Genomic DNA, 20,796 nt, shown 5'->3' on the forward strand with positions numbered 1-20,796 from the left:
CTCCGCTGGAATCCTCGTGCGTTTTCACGTGGTATTTGGCTTGTGTCATCTTTGACGCCTACTCATGTCACACGGGCACCTGTCCACGTCCTCGTGGGTGTGTTTACGGACTTCCCCAAGCGGGCTTGTCTGTCACAAGCAGAGTGTGACGACGAAACTCACGCTAACGAAAAGAAACGCACACGAGGACACTCGAACACGGCGCTAGGAAATTAAAATGGTGCATTCAGGAGCCGCTCCTCCGAGCGAATGTTTTGAATGCTCTAAGGTCGTTTTACCGCCGTAGTGAGTAGCTGTGATGTAAAAGAGCAGTCGCGGGTTTGTCCTCACCTGTCTGCTGAGTTTTAATAACCGGATTAGCGCATTATTGGGACTCGAAACGTGGCGCTAAGGGCCGTCTTGCTTCACGATGTCTGCCAATTTAATAATTACTCACGCATTCCTTCCTCATAGATTTTTATTAACAATGAATGGCACCCATCTGAGAGTGGACGGCTGTTCGCAACCCACAACCCAGCAACAGGCGCACAGATCTGCGAGATTGAAGAAGGCGACAAGGTAAGCGACACTTGAGTCCTCATGTCCGAGATTACCGGAGGTACCCGTAATGAAAAGTCCAGCAAAATGACACCTTTTAGTGGCTAACAAAAAAGATTATGATATGCAAGCTTTCAGGCCCCTTCCTCAGGCAAGAGGTACCCGTAGAAAGTTAAACGCTGCGGGGTCTTCGGAGGGACGAAGAAAGAGTCTGAGAAGACCCAGCGGGACGACCCCATTTAGAACCAAACCGACAAACCCCTTGTAATGGGAGAGGACCACTCGAACATCAGGCTGACCACCAGGCGCTCCTTCCATTTTATAGCCGAGCGGCCTAAAGGCGGAGCGCCGCTGCTCGACACGCCATTAGTAGAAACGCAGGCATCGACACTTTGACGTGCTGCTCTTCTAGTCGTGAAGTTAAAGAGAAGACAAGAATGTTGGCCGCGCATTGGGTAACAGAGCAGTTTTGTAACCAAGTTGACAACATTTTTGAACACAGTTTCGCCTTTATTTGTATTATTAATAGCAATATAGGAGTAGAATCTGTCACTCAGAGTACAGTGAAACTCAATTGCCATGTCTGACCAACATGTCACACACCGCCACTCGAAGTGATAAGCAAGAATTGTGGGCAAAACAACCTGATGTGCGCCCCAGGCAAGACCCGTCTTAACGTATGGGCATTGGCCCGGGGACCCCAGGAGCACTGCGGGCCCACGATGTTTCTGAAGACTATCTGCTAAGAAAACAGGGGCCCCTGCACACTACTTTGTGACTGTGATAAAGACGACCCGGCCTCAGGCTTGTTCTGTCAAAGCCCCAGTTCATGAAACCTTGTGTTCCCGGCTTCAGAGAAGGTCCGATTTGTAGGACTCCGTTTTATGATACGTTAGGATTATTATCATAATCAGTGCTTGAAATGGGCCAGTACTGAATGCAACCCAGCACTGGATTAGGCAGATCTGAGAATGAAATAAAAACATGTTAGTGGTGGAATTGGGCAGATGCTCATCCGTACACAGTACCGGCACTTCATCCAATTTCAACCTAGAGTTCCAGGAGCTGTTCTCCACGTCCCAGTGAGTAATGGTCTGTTATAACTGTGGGGCTTGCAATACCATTGGGCAGGGTTGGATTAACCATTAAGCAAAATAAGCCCATGCTTAGGGCATCAAGGGAAGGAGGGCACCACAGAAGTTCCATTGCCGGATTTACCATGGACTATATTTTGCAAAACTGCAAATGGTGCAGCTGAACCGGGCCCCACAAAAAGGGGGGCTTCCAAATTTAAAAGGAAAAATGACATACGTGTGTGTGTGTGTGTGTGTGTGTTATCCATTCAGTCGTTTCCGACCTTCAGCGATTTTATAAGGTAGCTCTCTCCATGCTTTTCGATCTTGCACAGCTTCTTTGAGCTGTGTTATGTTCATGCCCATGTCTGCTTTGGTGGTGTTAAGCCAACGGGTCCACTGGCGGCCAGGTCTTCTTCTGCCACTTACCATCCCTAGCATGACCGATTTGTCTAGCGAATTTGATCGCAATAGGTCAGTTTGAGTCTAGTGATTTTCCCTTCTAATGTGATATCCGGCTTTATGCGCTCATATTGTATACATATGTATACAATAATACTAGTAATAATCGAGGTTAATGAGATATTCATTCTGGGAACACAACAAAATTCGAATCGCTTAACTGCCACATGGACCACCGAGCCTCACATGATCGTCCTTGTCTTGGTCACATCAGCTCTCCTGTGCAGTCGTCCACGGAGTGTAAGTGCAGCTCACATATACAGGGGCACCAAAATCTGTTAAGTGCTTAGGGCCTCTTAGGGTCTTAATCCGGCCCTGCCATTGGGGATTACCCCCATCTACCCCCCCACCCCCAACACTACTCTTCAATCCACTGCAATTGTATTGTGGAGTGTAAAGTTCCACAGAGACGGGATCTCCCACCTCCATGCTCTTCAATCAAGTGCCAGTGCATCACCATGAATAGAGTTCCACTGGTAATTTGAGTCCACTGCAAGCTTTTATTATTATTATTATTATTATTATTATTATTATTATTATTACGACATTTGGATTAACTGCCAATTGCACTGTAAATTCTGTGAATATGAATGTGGTTATCCACATACCCTTCAACAAAATGGCGTCCTGTCCCGGACTGGTTCCTGACCACTCCTGCCAGGGCAGTTTCCAGTACCCCCAACCCTGAATTAGACTAAACAGGTCTGAGGATGACATTTATAATTTATTATCATTATTATTGTTCAAAGTGTTTTCTAGGATTGGTACCTCCTGTATTGGGCCTAGGCCAAGACATAGGGCAGTTTAATGTGGTGTGTATTATTATTATCGTCATTATCATCATTATTATTCAGTTTGGGTTAACTGACAATTACAAACTGTGCGAGTGTGAATGCTTTTGTGGGCAAACCCTCCTTCAGAATGGCGTCCCGTCCACACTTTGTTTATGTCCAGTCGCTGTCAATCGTGCGAGTATGAATGTGGTTGTCTGCAAATCCTTTGGCATCTTCACCACTTGTGCCAGGGTAATCACCGGCCTCCACAACCATATATTTGACAATAAAGATTTGAGAATAATGCAATAATAATGTGTTATTAATATTTATTGTTATTCAAATTACATTTGCTGGGGTTGTCCCAACTGCTACCAGCCATATCGGACCTAGGCCAAGACAGAGCTAGGGACGGCGCCAAGTCTGATAAACTTTAGCTTCACGTCCCCTCGTATCCGAGCCAAACACACACGTGGCCTTCTTTCTGTTTCAACTTTTATTTTATTTTTATTGCGACTTTTCAATTCCACCCAGGGGGGGTAAACGTTAACATTATACAAAGTTATTGTCTGTTTGTATAACTGCATTGTTATCACTCTTTAATTTAATATTGTTCTTTATCAGTATGCTAGGAGTATGTGAATTTCCCCTTGGGATTAATAAAGTATCTATCTATCTATCTATCTATCTATCTATCTATCTATCTATCTATCTATCTATCTATCTATCTATCTATCTATCTATCTATCTATCTATCTATCTATCTATCTAATCCTGCCAACTACGCTTATCTATCTATCTATCTATCTATCTATCTATCTATCTATCTATCTATCTATCTATCTATCTATCTCTGTTGCAGAAGCTCCCACACATGTGTTGGTTGCACTTGTAGATTGCTTTCCTTTCCCCCTTCTGCCCAATTCATCCCAAACTAACTCAATGGAGGTTAAGTCTGGAGGCTGTGCTGCCCAGTCCACATTTTGAAGTGGACCTTCTTGTTCTTTTAATTTTTAACGTAGTTCTGACATAGCCTGGACATTGACCCTTGGTGGCAGCAGCAGTAGACTCTGCTAGAAAATCTCTCCAAGTTTCTCACGATGACCATGTGGGAGCTGGAGCTCTCCGTTATGGCGGATAAACAGTCTGTGATGGGGCAGTTTGTGGAGGAGCTGCACCGGCATGTTCTCAAACAGACTGAGACGCTGAACTGTCACTTCAGAGATCCTATCCAGACCTACAAGCGGACTTTGAAGGAATATGAGAGTATTAGTGTGGCGTGAGTGTCTGTGAAAGACGTGACAAATGGTTTTTGTCTAAGAGTGTATTTCATCTGTTTGGGTTCCGACAGGATAAACATTTAAAACACAAAGTATTTGTATAGCTCACCATCTGTCCTGGCCTCGATTCGGTTGTCATTTTAGAGGGAATGGCCACCTGCTCTAAGGGTTTCTTTCTGTATATGAACCGTTTTACATTTGTCCAGTCCAAGCTCCATATGTATGCCTTATGAGTAAATTTAGATTATTTTTAATAAGTGTTGTAATGATTGATAGATAGCTAGGTAAGACACTACAGTGCATCCGGAAAGTATTCACAGCACATCACTTTTTCCACATTTTGTTATGTTACAGCCTTATTCCAAAATGGATTACTGTAAATTCATTTTTTTCCTCAGAATTCTACACACAACACCCCATAATGACAATGTGAAAAAAGTTTACTTGAGGTTTTTGCAAATTTATTAAAAATAAAAAAATTGGGAAAGCACATGTACATAAGTATTCACAGCCTTTGCCATGAAGCTCCAAATTGAGCTCAGGTGCCTCCTGTTTCCCCTGATCATCCTTGAGATGTTTCTGCAGCTTCATTGGAGTCCACCTGTGGTAAATTCAGTTGACTGGACATGATTTGGAAAGGCACACACCTGTCTATAGAAGGTCCCACAGTTGACAGTTCATGTCAGAGCACAAACCAAGCATGAAGTCAAAGGAATTGTCTGTAGACCTCCGAGACAGGATTGTCTCGAGGCACAAATCTGGGGAAGGTTACAGAAAAATTTCTGCTGCTTTGAAGGTCCCAATGAGCACAGTGGCCTCCATCATCCGTAAGTGGAAGAAGTTCGAAACCACCAGGACTCTTCCTAGAGCTGGCCGGCCATCTAAACTTAGCGATCGGGTTGAGAAGTGCCTTAGTCAGGGAGGTGACCAAGAACCCGATGGTCACTCTGTCAGAGTTCCAGAGGTCCTTTGTGGAGAGTGGAGAATCTTCCAGAAGAATAACCATCTCTGCAGCAATCCACCAATCAGGCCTGTATGGTAGAGTGGCCAGACGGAAGGCACTCCTTAGTAAAAGGCACATGGCAGCCCGCCTGGAGTTTGCCAAAAGGCACCTGAAGGACTCTCAGACCATGAGAAAGAAAATTCTCTGGTCTGATGAGACAAAGATTGAGCTCTTTGATGTGAATGCCAGACATCACGTTTGGAGGAAACCAGGCACCGCTCATCACCAGGCCAATACCATCCCTACAGTGAAGCATGGTGGTGGCAGCATCATGCTGTGGGGATGTTTTTCAGCGGCAGGGACTGGGAGACTAGTCAGGATAAAGGGAAAGATGACTGCAGCAATGTACAGAGACATCCTGGATGAAAACCTGCTCCAGAGCTCTCTTGACCTCAGACTGGGGCGACGGTTCATCTTTCAGCAGGACAACGACCCTAAGCACACAGCCAAGATATCAAAGGAGTGGCTTCAGGACAACTCTGTGAATGTCCTTGAGTGGCCCAGCCAGAGCCCAGACTTGAATCCCATTGAACATCTCTGGAGAGATCTTAAAATGGCTGTGCACCGACGCTTCCCATCCAACCTGATGGAGCTAGAGAGGTGCTGCAAAGAGGAATGGGCCAAACTGGCCAAGGATAGGTGTGCCAAGCTTGTGGCATCATATTCAACAAGACTTGAGGCTGGAATTGCTGCCAAAGGGGCATCGACAAAGTATTGAGCAAAGGCTGTGAATACTTATGGACATGGGATTTCTCAGTTTTTTTGTTTTTAATAAATTTGCAAAAACCTCAAGTAAACTTTTTTCACGTTGTCATTATGGGGTGTTGTGTGTAGAATTCTGAGGAAAAAAATGAATTTAATCCATTTTGGAATAAGGCTGTAACATAACAAAATGTGGAAAAAGTGATGCGCTGTAAATACTTTCCGGATGCACTGTATATGATAGATACATATGAAAGGCACTATATAATTTAAAAAATTTTTTTTTTTTTTACAAAATTTTGAAAAAATGGGAATCGGTAATACAGGCATGTGGAGAGTTGTTGTATGCTATTTCAAGGTTGACGATCACAAATGTGATCTTATGTTTGATATTGAGTTTGATATTTGATATTGTCCATTATATTTGATATTGATATTATTTAATGAGATACATGACCTGCATTGTGAAGGAGCGTCAGTTACGGCACTATGGCCATGTGGCGTGTTTCCCCGAGGGTGATCCGGCTCACAGGACCATCATTGTTGGGGACCCGAGTGGCTGGACCAGGCCAAGGGGTCGCCCACGTAATACCTGGCTGCTGTATACAGAGGCTCATTTCTGGAGGGTGGGACTGGACCGCGTGTCTGACTGGGGGGTTGTCAACCGGGATCCTAAGTTGTTTTGTCATGTAGTGGGTGCGGCAACACGCTGTACCTGTGCATGCTGCCCGACTTGACTTGATTTGATTACAAATATGGAATTTTTTATTATTATTATTTTTTATTTTTTCTTTTGACCCTTTACTAGGGGTCTAGCCCTGTATGGACCTCCATCAGAGGGTGAAAAATGACAAATTTCAAACCCTAGCATGTGAGGTATCGTTTCAGACTATTTCAAGGTTGGCGATATGAATATGATGTTATTTTTGATCCTTTACTAGGGGGTCCATCCCTTCATGGACCCCCATCACAAGGTGAAATATAACAAATCTCTACTACAATTAACAATATTTAGACTTGAATCATTTCAATTGGAGCATACATTTTAATATTTCAAATATCTGCCACAGCTCTTCTTGTTTATTATGCACTTGTACCTCATCAAGTAAATCATTACATTTTTTAAGGGCGGCTTACGCTAATTCAGACGTGTTTTTTTTTTTTTTACTTTTTTATTTGCACTCCAATTTGAGATTTTATAGCTCTAAGATGGCCCCCTGACAGCGTGGTAAACGATTTTTTTTTTTAACTCCACAAAACTGCACCAAGTCTGGCAACAATTAAAATGTCATTTATGTAAAGTGCTGGCGTGTTGGCGGCCTGTCCTTGTCTGTCAGTGGGCCGACCCGCACTGTAAATTTATTTGAGCAGGACCACTGCCTTGAATTCTCTTGTGCCTCATTAAAGACGGGCACAGTTTTCTGTGCTGGATCTCCAAAATGCAATAAAATAAAATAAAATGAGTCATCTGTCCATTTGCAGATCCACATTTCCGGGCATTCTGAGTCGCATCTTGTTAATGCTTTTTAAAAGCTAGAAGGACGCCAAAACCTAAATGACAAATTCATCTTTGTACAACAACAATTTATTTCTTGTTTAGCCCAAAAATTGCACAAGGAATGCCTCAGTGGGCAGGCCCGGGTTTTTTATTTTTTTTGACAATCCCCCCCCACCCCCCACCCCCCCATAGCCTTGACTTTCTAAGAAAACCCTTGTAGAATGGAAGAAACCTTGAGGAAAGGCTTTGTAGCCACAAATCCAGTCCAGGAGTCACCTCAGTAGCAGTGGGCATCAGGCAAGACCCGACTTTGGATGGCAGATAACCAGATTAGAGATTCCCGTTATCTTGCCATGCATGTCTTTGGCAAATGGGAGTTTCTTTTATTTTTTTTTCTCTGCAGATGGGCAGGTTGGGTTGATCAGCCCGTTGCGGGTGTCAATGTGCCGTCCTGTTTCTTCCTACAACCCTACAGTTGGATACAGCAGGCCTAGAAATGCCGCTGATGGAGTTACTGCCTCACAGCATCAGGGTTGAGGGTTCAAATCCAGGCACATTCACTCTCCATGTGGAGCCTAGTGGGTTCTACCCATCGGGTCTGCAGGGTACTTTTTTGTTTTTCTCTCAGATCCCTAAGACACGCATTAGGTAATCTGGCAACTCCAAATCCAGCCTTGAGGTGGTCTGCCACCCCATGCTGGTTTGAGTCTTGTGTTGCACCGACTGACAACCTGCAAATCTGTAAGCAAATTGGAAATTGGATGGACAGTTTAGGAAGTGGATGGAGGAGCAAAGTGTAAAAGGACAGCAAGCGGCCAGTGAAGACATTGATGCTGATAATACCGGAGGAACTGCATGGGTGCAAAATGTCCATAAAGAGCAGAAATGCCCATAGTTACGTCTTTTTACAATTTATTTTTCTCTCTCTTTCTTTGATGGATTCCAAGGAGGACGTCGATAAAGCAGTGGAAGCAGCCAAAGCCGCCTTTCAAAGGGGCTCGCCCTGGAGACAAATGGACGGCTCGAGCAGAGGAAGGCTGTTACACAAGCTGGCCGATCTTGTGGAGCGGGACCGGGTCACTCTTGCCGTAAGTGTCTGTTTGATTTATTTGGTTTAGTTATATGTGATAAAGGATGCTGTATAGTGCCTGACTCGGCACAGACTGACACAGAGGCATGTGTAAAAACACAGACTTATTTTTCTTCAGCTGGAGGGCGCGTCTTCCCCGTAATCCCTCCAGCCACAACACAGTCCAAAAAGCACTTAATCCAAACAGCACAACACTCCCGTTTGGCACCACCACTCCTCCTTGGCAACCTCGTCCTCTTCCTCCCGATTCTGGCCCTGAGTGGTGGCTGCCGGCCCTTTTTATAGCCCACCCGGAAGTGCTCCAGGTGCTTGATCACCTGCTTCTGATTGCTCTTCTGGGCGGGGCTATAGAGTTGCAGCACCCCCTGGCGGCCACCCCAGATCCCAACAGGGCTGTGGAGAACTCCATCTCCCATGGTGCCCTGTGGGAAACTGAGGCACCATCCAGCGTCCCAGGGGGGGTATTGAGCAGTCCATGATTGCTCCCCTGAAACATGTGTAGATGGCGCGTCCCGGCCAGGCATGGGACCCGGCCACCCAACACAAAATATATATGGTATGTATGTATATATGTAAGTATATACTGTATGTGTATGTATACTGTATATGTATTGTCGGATGCCCGGGATCCATGCCTTTACTTTCCAGAAATCAAACCAAAGATATCAGCCCTGTGGTCTTCAGCTGCCCCAGTGCCACCAAAACAACGGGTGACTTCACCTGCGGACTTAAAGGAATATCGTCGTCGTCTAATCCATTGTCCTAGCTGTCACTTTTCGGCTCACACGGAGCCCTACAACTACATGTCTGAGATTCATTTGCACACGCTCACTGGCTCTGTTTCTTTAAATAAACTAGGGGGCTTTGTCCCCTGCTCGCTTTGCTCACCAACCCCCCGGACTGCGCTAAACGCCAGCCAGTTCACGTCTCTGCCGCTCGCGTATGTGGATTTCACTTTCACCAAACAGCAAATCTTTTAATTCTCGAGGATACGCCACTTCACTGGGGAAGAAACACTTTTCCCTGATGGCAACACGAATTAGACGATCTACACGTCTCCGACTTAAAGTTTAAATCCTAACAATATATTCGATCTCTTTTCGCTGTTCCGTTATTTCACCGAGTAATAATTTCTGTTCGTTTGCGCTGATGTGATCTTTGCTATCATTTTTTGGAGACTTTCGAGTTTTCGTACTTCCATTATCTCCAACCCGCTCTGCATGTGTATCATGCCAGCATTTTTGAATTCTGTACAACGTTCTACTTTGTCATCTACTCTTTGTCTTTTATTTCTGGCCCCAGGCATGATTAAATCTCTTGGCACAAAGTCTCGTCTCGCGGGACGTGAAAGTGTCTCTCTGAGAAAGTCGCATCTCGTCCCTATTACAATAGAGAGACATTTCTATCCATTCGTCCATTTACTTAACCTGCTTTTGTGGGACAGAAACAAGGGGGAAGCTGGAGCCTACCTCAGCATCATCGGGCGCAAGGCAGGAACAACACCTGGACAGGACGCCAGTCCATCACCGAGCAAATATATACACACACACACAGGGGCCAACTTAGCCAAACTAGTCCACCTGATTTGCATATTTTGGACTGTGGGAGGAAACTGTAGCACCTCCCCCCAAGGACACGGGGAGAACATGACAGCTCCACACAGGGAGGACCAGGGTCCTTTACAATTAAATGATGCCACAAAGTCACGCTGAGCGTTAAAGGCTGATCAGGGTGAATGCTAAGCTTACAGATTTATGTCATCCGTGTAAATAAATCGTAACGGCACCGTAGGGGACAGCAGCGTGTAGTTATCAATCAAGTGGGCACGCGGCAGGGCAGCCTGAGCCCTTCGATTTTGTGAACTTTACTTCCTTGTTTCCAAATAGTAGAGAATGATGTTTACTCGATTATGTGAATTTCCCCTTGGTATTAATAAAGTATCCTATCTATCTATCTATCTATCTATCTATCTATCTATCTATCTATCTATCTATCTATCTATCTATCTATCTATCTATCTATCTATCTATCTATCTATCTATCCTGCCTACTATACCAAAATTAATGTCTTTATCTATCTATCTATCTATCTTGCCTACTATACTAAAATTAATGTCTATCTATCTAGGATAAAAACATCTGCTAAGTGAGTAAATGGAAATGAGAAAATGTCCGTCACAATCACTAACTAGCTGTCATGATTTAGGCTGAAGCCATATTGTGTACGGTTGTCAGGGTCACATCCTGCATTTCTAGGAGGCGTGGTCTCCAGGGTCGTGACCTTTGTTTTTACCTGTAGATAAAGCAAAAGGCTGACTTTTTATGCCGGCTGCTGTTTAAGTTACTTTGATTTTGACTTCTTGCGTGATTTCTTGTCTTGCTTGGTTTTCGACTTTATTGCGTGTTATTTGACTTTCAGTTTTGCCTGTCTTCTGGATTTTGGTCACTTCAGTTTGGTTTTTAATTCTCGTTTGTTTTGCCTTTTGCTTGCTTCTCCTAAGTTTACTCACGAAATTAGTGCTCCTGAATCCGAACCCTCGTATGGCCAAGCAAGCAAATCCAACTAAGGATTCGAAAGAGAGCAATGAAATGAGCCAAAGCCAACTGGGAGGGGGCCGGCAATCCCCCCCACCCCACTGCAGCTCGCTTATCCCAATAGCTCATCTTTTCTTCGAAATGAAACGAAAGCCATTTCAACATTTCCCTTGTTGATTTCTTTTCTTTCCAGATAAATGACAGTATCCACACTTATGTGCAGTAAGCTGATTTGCGTTAAGCTGCAAAGCCAGAACACAAATTGGCTAATTCAATTAGATCTTCTTAAACCCAGAGGTTTTAATTCTCACCAGGGACGAGCCGAGCCTGTCTTTGCCAACCTTGTGTGTGTTTTTTAAACCGCAGCACATTCTGAATGTTTTTTTATTTTTTCCCAATTTATACTTTGCCAAAACCCAATGGAAGGCTGCCGGCATCACTTGTCATGGGATCTGTCGCTGGGCCCGTACATTAGGAACAGCCGTTTAAAGTTGTTAAACACCGCGAGATGGGAGCTGTATGAGCATTCCAAGGGCGGTTGGCCTGAGAAGAAGTGACTGGGTGGGTGACTGAAACGGGCATCTTCACTCGGTAGTGCCCCACCACCACCACCACGAAACACGCGTGACGTCTCCTCACTTTCCAGTATCCTGAGGTGGCCAGCTATTCTGTTAAAGGTTTTCAGGGTGGCCCCAGTGGTTAATGCTGCCCCACAGCTCAATGTCATTAATATAAATCAGTGAAATTAACAGACCCCGTGGACCTCCACTGATGACCCTCATCCTCCTCTTATCTGTCCTCTTTGCCTCCTGATGGTTAACCTTCTCGAGATCCAGTTTTGCAGCATCCAGTTTCAAGTCTAGTTTTCACTCTGGGTTATTTCAACCCACCATAAAATCTCTCCCAGCCTGATCCTTTAGGCTTCTCAGCATATTGGGAGTGTAGTCTTCAAAGCATGAGAAGCAAATTGTAAAGGGGTGGGGGAACACCTTTTGAAATGTCCACCTCTAAAATATACTTGAGCTGATGTGTTTCATTCTTGAGGGCCTGATGGTTTTATCACCCTAAAAAAAAAAAACCTTGAACATGGGAAAGGCGCTATATAAATAAAATGTATTATTATTAAGGAGTGCTCATCCAGGGTACTTAAATAGCTTGTCATTAACAGGTTTGATAAAGCGTATAATGTCTGAAGCTGTCCATATTAACTAGAAAATACGCAGACCTCTGGTCTTCCCGACATCGAGGTCCCAGCCGCCAGAAGATGGCGAATTCAAGCAGGTCGTGTGCCGGAGCTGTCATTCCTCCTCTTCCTATCACTTAATTGGCTTCTGCAATTTGCTTTACACTCGGCGGATGTTGCTGCTTTTCTTTTTCTCTCTGCAATGTCACCTTCTCGATCAGTTTGCCTCTGCAGTTTGTCGTGAGAGAGACGTTAACCCGATAACTTCACGGAGGTTGTTGCTGGCCACGCTTTTTCATTGACCAGCATACATCATGTCATAAGTTTTCAATTAAGACCACCATCAAGGCTGTAGCCCCAGTGGTTTGGAAGTAATCATGCGACAGATGCTGAGAGTGCCAATCTGCTTTTTCCTATCACGTAATTGGCTTCTGCAATTTGCTTCACAGTTAGCAGATGCCACCTCTTTCCTTTCATTTTTTTTTCCAATGTCACCTTGATCAGTTTGCCTATGTAGTTTATCATAAGGAAGATGTGAACCCCAATAACTTCACGGGGGATGCTGCTAGTTACATTTGTGATTCACCAGCACATATCACATCATAAGCTTTCAATTATGACCGACATCAAGGTTGTAGCCCCAGTGGTTCACAAGTAATCATGTGACATGCTGGGGCATTTACTTCCTATCATGTAATTGGCTTCTGCAATTTGCTTTATGCTCAGCAGGTGTCGCTCCTTTTTTTTCCCTGTCTGCCATGTCACCTTCTTCATCAGTTTGTCGTAAGAAAGACATGAACCCTACAAACGTTGCGGAAGTTGCCACTAGCCTATATTTTGCCTCACTAGTGTGCATCACATCGTAAGCTTTTCATGAAGATGAACATCAAGGTTCCAGCATCAGTGATTCACGATTAATCATGTGACAGATGTTGGTGCTGTCATTCTTCTTTCATCATCATTGGCTTCTGCAGTTTGCTTCACGCTCAGCAGATGTGACTGCTTTTTTTTTTCCTTTCTGTCATGTCACCTTCTCAGTTTGTCGTAAGAAAGACCTGAACCCTGCTAACTTTGCAGAGATTGCTGCTATCCACGTGTTTTGCTTCGTCACCGTGCATCATATCATAAGCTTTCAATTTTGACCAAGATAAAGGTTCCAGCCCCAGTGGTTCATGAATAATCATGTGACAGATGCTGGGTCTGCCTTTCTTCCTATTCCTATCATGTAATCAGGTTCTTCAGTTCGCTACATGCTCAGCAGATGTCACTGCTTTTTTTTTCTTTCTCTCTCTCTGCCATGTCACCTTCTTAATCATAAGCTTTTGATTTTGACCAAGATCAACGTTCTAGACCTAGCAGCTCATGAATAATGTTATATACTATTTGAAACTGGAAAAAAATCAAATTCTTTCTTAGAATAATCACGTGACCAATACTAGGACTGTTATTCTTATTATTCCTATCATGTAACCAGCTTCTGCAGTTTGCTTCATGCTCAGCAGATGTTGCTGCTTTTTTTTTTTTTTCCTCCCTCTCTGCCATGTCACCTTCTCAATCATAAGCTTTCGATTTTAACCAAGATCATGGGTCCGGCCACAGTGATTCGCGAGTAATCATGCGACCCTTAGTATGTTAAATGTATGTATACATTATATTGACATTTAAAGACTAGTGAAGGTCATGTACAGTGGATTCGGAAAGCATGCAGACCCCTGATGGACAGGAGCCAGGGCAGCTCTCTCTCTCTGTTTCTTCAGTTAAAGAGTTCTAATCTAATTCTGTTCAGCTAATTTGGGTAAAATGCAGTTTCAGGTACATCAGGTAATAGAAGGAGACACTTGTCAGTCCAGTTTCATCTTTTTGAGCGTTTTAATGAAGCCTTCAGCAGAATGTCTTCTTACTTTTTTTTTTTTTTTTTTTTTTTTTTTTTTTTTTTCTTCATTTCAGACCCTGGAAACCATGGATACCGGCAAACCATTTCTGCAAGCCTTCTTCATTGACCTGGAAGGATGTATCAAAACTCTGCGATACTACGCGGGTTGGGCCGACAAAATCCACGGCAAGGCCTTACCAGTGGGTGAGTCGCCCGGCTTACGTTTTCCTCATTGACCATTCGGTTTGGTTTTAGTGTTGTTCACGGACCCGCGGAATTCGGAAATGAAACAGGCAGGCTTCGGTTCGCATACAGCTTTGCAATACTGACACTAAAATTTGTTTTATAGACTTCTTCTTCTTCTTCTTTCCGCATCTCCTGTTAGGGGTGGCCACAGCAGATCATCTTCTTCCATCTCTTTCTGTCCTCATCATCTTGTTCTGTTACACCCATCACCTGCATGTCCTCTGTCACCACATCCATAAACCTTCTCTTAGGCCTTCCTCTTCTCCCCTTCCCTATTAGCTCTAAATAAAATTTATTATTATTATCCTTAGCACCCTTCTCCCAATATACCCAGCATCTCTCCTCTGCACAAGTCCAAACCAACACAATCTCGCCTCTTTGTCTCCCACCCGTTCTACTTGAGCGGACCCTTTAACATCCTCATTTCTAATCCTGTCCATCCTCGTCACCCCCAATGCAGATTTTAACATCTTTAACTCTGTCACCTCCAGCTCTGTCAGCTGACAGCATTGTGAAATGTGAAGCTCTCTCTTGCTCCTTAAAGCTTTGATCGCACTTTGGTGTTTAACTGTGTGGTTTTATTTTTCTGCAGCTGCCTTCTTCATATAATCCGTACCACGCCAGTAAAATCAATTTATTTCAAGGATTTGTTGCAAAGCAGAACACTTTCACGTGAGTCGTTTCTCACATCAGCTCGGATCACTATAAAGAGTTGCGAAAACACTTCCAAAATTGCTCACTAGGGGGTGACACTTGCCATCCAACCCCAGCAAGATGCAAGGGGCAAACGCAGGATCTTTATAAAATACAAATCTATTTCACAAAAAGGCTGAGCTACACTGTGAAGCTCCAAAGAGCACAGCAGGCATACAATGCTGGCAAAAAGGAAATCCCAAAAGCAACCAAGTGCCAACAGAGAAATCCAGGGAATGGTAAAAAAAATAAATAAAGCAAAATGGTCTAAGATTCTGAAAATCACAATACGCACAAGGCAGAGCAAAATCTCAATAAACGCTTGGCTCTTGCTAGTGCCCTCGTGATGCCCCCATCTTTCTAGGGCTAAAAATGGGCAGTGCCTACTTCTGATGGGCAGCTGGCCCCGCCTCTTAGGGAACCACCCACAAAACACGTGGAATATAACAGAAAGCAGATAATTAAGAAAAGTAACACTGGCATAAATACATTACACCAGAAACTACACAAAACAAGGGACAGGACCCCAGCCAGAAGAGGAAATGTAACACTTATTGGATATTTGGATGCCAGCTTGAGTATCCCATGAGAGCTCTTGTGGTACGAGGAGAAGTTTGGGCTCTGCGGGTCCCAAAAGACTTTCATTTCTAAAAAAATCCTGAGGAGGTAGTCATTCATTTATGGAACGATGCTGTGAGCCGAGGACGTGACACACTACATGAAGTGTGTGTATGTATGGTGTGACACACTTACTTAACCTGAGGTCTCAGCCCACTGTCCTGTACAGTGACGCCTCTGTTGTGCACACATCATTTATACAAATGGTGAATAATTACTCCGCGCCAAAGTGCTATAAGTTTGGCATGTTGTACACTTTTTGTATAATAGCAGTAGCCTCAGCACTGACCCCTGCTGGACACCATTTTTTAACTCCGCCTAAATCTGAAAAAGTTCCCCCCACCATGCTTCCCGTGTTTGTCCTCACCTACAGACCACGCCCTCAAGTCCCACTACTTTTAGTTTGATCATTGACCTCTTATGTGGGGACCTTCTCAAAATACTTCTGAAAATCTAGATAAATAATATCATAGGCACCTCCCTTTTTGTACAGTTTTGTTGCCTTCTCGTGCACCATCTGTTGGATTGGCAAAAGAAATGCATTTTATTACTACAAAGGGTTGTGATGCACCATCTATTAGAATAACAAGCAATGCATATGTCTCTGTTATAGATCATTTGGTAGAAGATTTGTAAAAATCAGTGTTCAATGTTTGTGGTGCACCATCTGTTGGAATGACAAATGCAATGCATTTTATTACCGCAAATGTATATGATGTGCCATCTGTTAGAATAATATGCAATGCATATGTCTCTGTTATAGATCAATTGGTATAAGTTTCGTAAAAGCAGATTTGCTGTTTGTGGGGCATCATCTGTTGGAATGACAAATGCAACGCATATGTCTATGTTGTAGAAAATTTGTTGTAGAATTTGTAAAGAGTGTTAATGTTTATGTGCCATCTGTTAGAATAACAAATGCAATGCATATCTCCATGTTGTAGACCAAGTGTTACTGTTTGTGATGCACCATCTGTTGGAAAGACAATTGGAGTGCATTTTATTACTACAAAGGGTTGTGATGCGCCATCTATTAGAATAACATGCAATGCATATGTCTCTGTTAGATCATTTGGTAGAAGATTTGTAAAAAGCAGTGTTTAATGTTTGTGGTGAACCATCTGTTGGAAAGACAAATGCAATGCATTTTATTACCGCAAATGTTTGTGGTGTGCCATCTGTTAGAATAACAGATGCATACCCATAGCTCTAATTTGTAGATCATGTGTTAATGTTTAGGATGTACCATCTGTTGGAATGACAACTGAAATGCAATTTATTACTGCAAACGGTTGTGATGTGCCATCTGTTTGAATAAAAAAATGCAATGCATATGTCTCTGTGTTAGATCATTTGGTTTCATAAAATCAGTGTTAATGTTTGTGGTGCATCATCTGTTGGAATGACAAATGGAATACATTTCATTACTACAAATTGTTATGATGTGCCATCTATTAGAATAACAAATGCAATGCATGTGTCGGTGTTATAGATCAATTGGTATAAGTTTCATTAAAGCAGTTTTAATGTTTGTGGGGGCGGCACGGTGGCGCAGTGGGTAGCACTGCTGCCTTGCAGTTAGGGGACCTGGGTTCGATTCCCGGGTCCTCCCTGCGTGGAGTTTGCATGTTCTCCCCGTGTCTGCGTGGGTTTCCTCCCACAGTCCAAAGACATGCAGATTAGGTGAATTGGCGATCCTAAATTGTCCCTAGTGGGTGCTTGGTGTGTGGGGGTGTCCTGTGGTGGGCTGGCGCCCTGTGTTGGCAGGGATTGGCTCCAGCAGACCCCCGTGACCCTGTAGTTAGGATATAGTGGGTTGGATAATGGATGGATGGATGTTTGTGGGGCATCATCTGTTGGAATGACAAATGCAACGCATATGTTATGTTGTAGATAATTTGTTACATAATTTGTAAAAAGTGTTAATGTTTGTTTGCCATCTGTTAGAATAACAAATGCAATGCATATCTCTATGTTGTAGATCTGTTGGAAAGACAATTGGAGTGCATTTTATTACTACAAAGGGTTGTGATGCGCCATCTATTAGAATAACACGTAATGCATATGTCTGTTATAGATCATTTTGGCATGGGATTTGTAAAAGCAGTGTTAATGTTTGTGATGCACCATCTGTTGGAATCATAGAGTGATAGCAACTAGATGGACACACAGCTTCACAGGCCCTTATCCTTTTATTGCTGTCGCATTGTACAGAGTATAGTGAATGCTTGCTGGCCTGTGCTACTCAAAATGCAACCCGTTGCCTTCTCCGGCGCCATGCAATGAACTTCCTGACCTCGAAACGCCCGCCTTCCTTACCCAAAATAAACACCTGACCTCCATAACAGTAATAATTGTATAGGGTCATTACTGTCGGGTGTGCAGAGTACAGCGACATTCTCGTATCAACATGTAACTGTGATTAGCAGGCAGGTCTCCTCCTTTACCTGAAGTAACTGCCTGACCTCAGTAATAATATCAATGACAACGAGCTCTTTCAAGTTCTTTCAATGTGAGACCCACCAGCCCCACAGAATCCATACGCCACACGAATACTTTATAAAGTTCCATGAAAGGCACTATATGAAGGAAAGGCTAACTGTCTTTTTCCTCCGATTCGTCCCCTCAGCAATCCGCCTAACTCAAAAAATCCCCCCCACGGTTCCTGAGAGCTGAAGTGACGTACGGTAGAGTTCGACATTTTCTTTCTTTCTTTCTTTCTCTCTTTCTTTCTCTCGTTCTTTCATCCGTGTGCAATACCAGAATGTGTCATTAGGACATAACTCGCTTTTGTTTCTTTTTTTTTGTTTTGTTTTGTTTTTGTCAAATCGTTATCACTTTCATCATTTCACTCCCCGTGAGTAATGCCATTTGTCACCTCGCCAAGCTATCTGAATGGAATAACAGGCGTCATGAAAGAAGAAGTCTGAACCGAGCGGCGCCTGCGGGATGAGATTTCACTCGGCTCGCTGACAAAACTGCTCACTGAGCCCACTTCTCCTTTCTTACTCGTTACAAAGGGCATCCCGGTCTCTTTTTGTTTTTTTTTTTGCAGATCATCCCCTGATTATTTGTCTGGAAACGATCATCAAGTAGATATCATCATCGTTCAGCCTTTGTGTCTGCCGCATTGCGGAGACGTTCGCCTGTGCATCTTATGAACCCAAAAAAGCTGTCGATCCTAGCACCCTAGTGCATGGGGTAAATCTTGTGACCTGTAGGGGGGCGCCAATGAGCCAACAAACTCTCCAACACGCCAACACAAGTCCCGGTTCAAATAATAATTTATTTTAACAAATACCTTCACAGGTAATGCCCAGACGTTCTTCTTTCGTTCGTTCATTCTTTCCTGCCCAACCACTCCTTTTTACACGACAGCAGATAGCAGCACATGGTGTTGCCCGAGTGAGTCGTATTAAGCTCCGGTTATTCAGCCAGTTTGCATTTTTCACTTGCTCTGAGCCAGCAGGTGACCCCCCCCCCCCCCCCCAAGGGGTCACAATGTTGGTTTCCAAAGTAGTCTATCTTGTCCATATGGTCCTAGGAGTGCAGGTCAGGACAGGTTGGGGGTCCTGCACTGGTACAGCATGTTGCTGCACCCACCACAGGTCAAAACAGATAGGGATCCCAGTTGGTGTCCCCCAGGCAGACGTGCGGTCCAGTCCCACCCTCCAGAAATGACCCTCCATCTGCTGCAGCCAGGTGTTACGTGGGCATCCCCTTGGCCTGGTCCTCAACAATGAGGGTCCTGTGAGCCGGATCACCCTCGGGTAATCGCGCCACACGGCTGTAGTGCCATACCTGTCACTCCCTCACAATGCAGGGACTCCGTGAACAACCAAGCCAAACCAGTGGTACCCAAGGACGGCCCCCCCCCCCCCCCCCAAAGAAACACAGTACTGAAGGAGTCCAGTCTTCATCTCGGGTCACTGCATAGCATCCACGGCAGCTACTCCCTGAGTATAACCGCCATCAGAGCGACCAGACCAACACCTACAGAGATCTGCCAAGTCCCAGGTCTGTGCACCTCGGAGAGCGAGTTTACACAGCCAAGACAGCCGAAGAAGATGATCATCATGCCAGAGACACAAGACATTCCATGTGACTACCCGCCTCAAATTGGCACCTGAGTGTTGCCATGCAACAGCTGACACCACAGCGCCACACCAGTTCCGATCTCCGACAGACCTGACTCCATTGGATCTCCGACGGTTTTTGACTCTTCTGGGGGGATGAGGCTCCCATCCCCTTCATAATGCGAGTAGCCCTCCTTTGGGTGGCTGCAGCAGAGTGCCGCTATGCCAAATTTGCTCCAGATTGGTCAAAGGATGCGGGATTGTATAGTTGGCATACACAGAGATATTCTTTTTTTATATATTTCTAGTGTGACCAGTAGGGGGCGTTGCAACATCCCAAACACTACTACACTATGCAAGTCCCAGGTTGAAATAAAACCAGTTTATTAACCAAAGTACCTTACAAGAAGGTACCCACCACATGTCCCATGTTCTTAGGGCCGGGATATATAAAGAGCTCAGAATGCTCACGTCCACACATCATGGCTACCACGCTCTTTTCACATGTCCTCTGATCACATGGTCAGAAATGAACACGGCATGTGTGCAAGTTTCAGTACCATTAAAAAAAATTTGGGTGCCGCGTGTGTGTTCAAGTTTTGGTGCGTGACGTCAGCGTCGTTGTTTTACTGTCAACATCCCCATGGTGACAGACCAGCCTGTCGGAAGAGCTGGCATCAAATCACCAAAATCAGTGGAAATGTGCGAGACGAAACGGAAGCCAAGCGGAAAAAGAAGTGGGGATTCCACCGCCACAAGTGAAACACAGGATCCAACAGTGCGTCCTTTGGTTTTCTGACGAACGGTGCGATGCAGTGGAGCAAATCCTCAAACCGAAATGCTGACGTACGTACGAAAGTCTTTGTAGCGCTTCTCTTCATCCGTTTCTCACAGATGCAATACAAGGCATCACATATTCCCCATTGGAATCATTTCAAGGTCTCGCGTACCATCTTCCGTGTCACTCTTACCACAGCAGCATCAGAATGCAATCTGATCTTCAACGTCTTTCCTCAACTCACACCACCGCGAAACCGGGCGTTGTTTTCTCACCGTGACGATTTCTCACACTGCCACCTGGTGGAATCCTCCAGATTTGCACAAAGTACACGCGCAAGTATAACGAGTACACCGCTTGTTTAGCGTCCAAGTCA

The 20,796-nt window shown here is 44.3% G+C and overlaps 1 protein-coding gene across 1 annotated transcript in view; it reads left to right on the top strand.

The window, feature by feature from the left end:
- aldh1a3 (aldehyde dehydrogenase 1 family, member A3) overlaps positions 1 to 20,796 on the top strand; it is a 71,898-nt gene that overhangs the window by 1,555 nt on the left and 49,547 nt on the right. The window contains exons 2-4 of the mRNA XM_028822963.2: positions 454 to 558; positions 8,276 to 8,416; positions 14,084 to 14,213. Coding sequence (XP_028678796.1) covers positions 454 to 558; positions 8,276 to 8,416; positions 14,084 to 14,213 — 376 coding nt within the window. The remainder of the gene's footprint in view (positions 1 to 453; positions 559 to 8,275; positions 8,417 to 14,083; positions 14,214 to 20,796) is intronic.

This window comes from Erpetoichthys calabaricus, chromosome 17 (genome assembly GCF_900747795.2).
Source record: "Erpetoichthys calabaricus chromosome 17, fErpCal1.3, whole genome shotgun sequence".
Taxonomy (NCBI): Eukaryota; Metazoa; Chordata; class Cladistia; order Polypteriformes; family Polypteridae; genus Erpetoichthys; species Erpetoichthys calabaricus.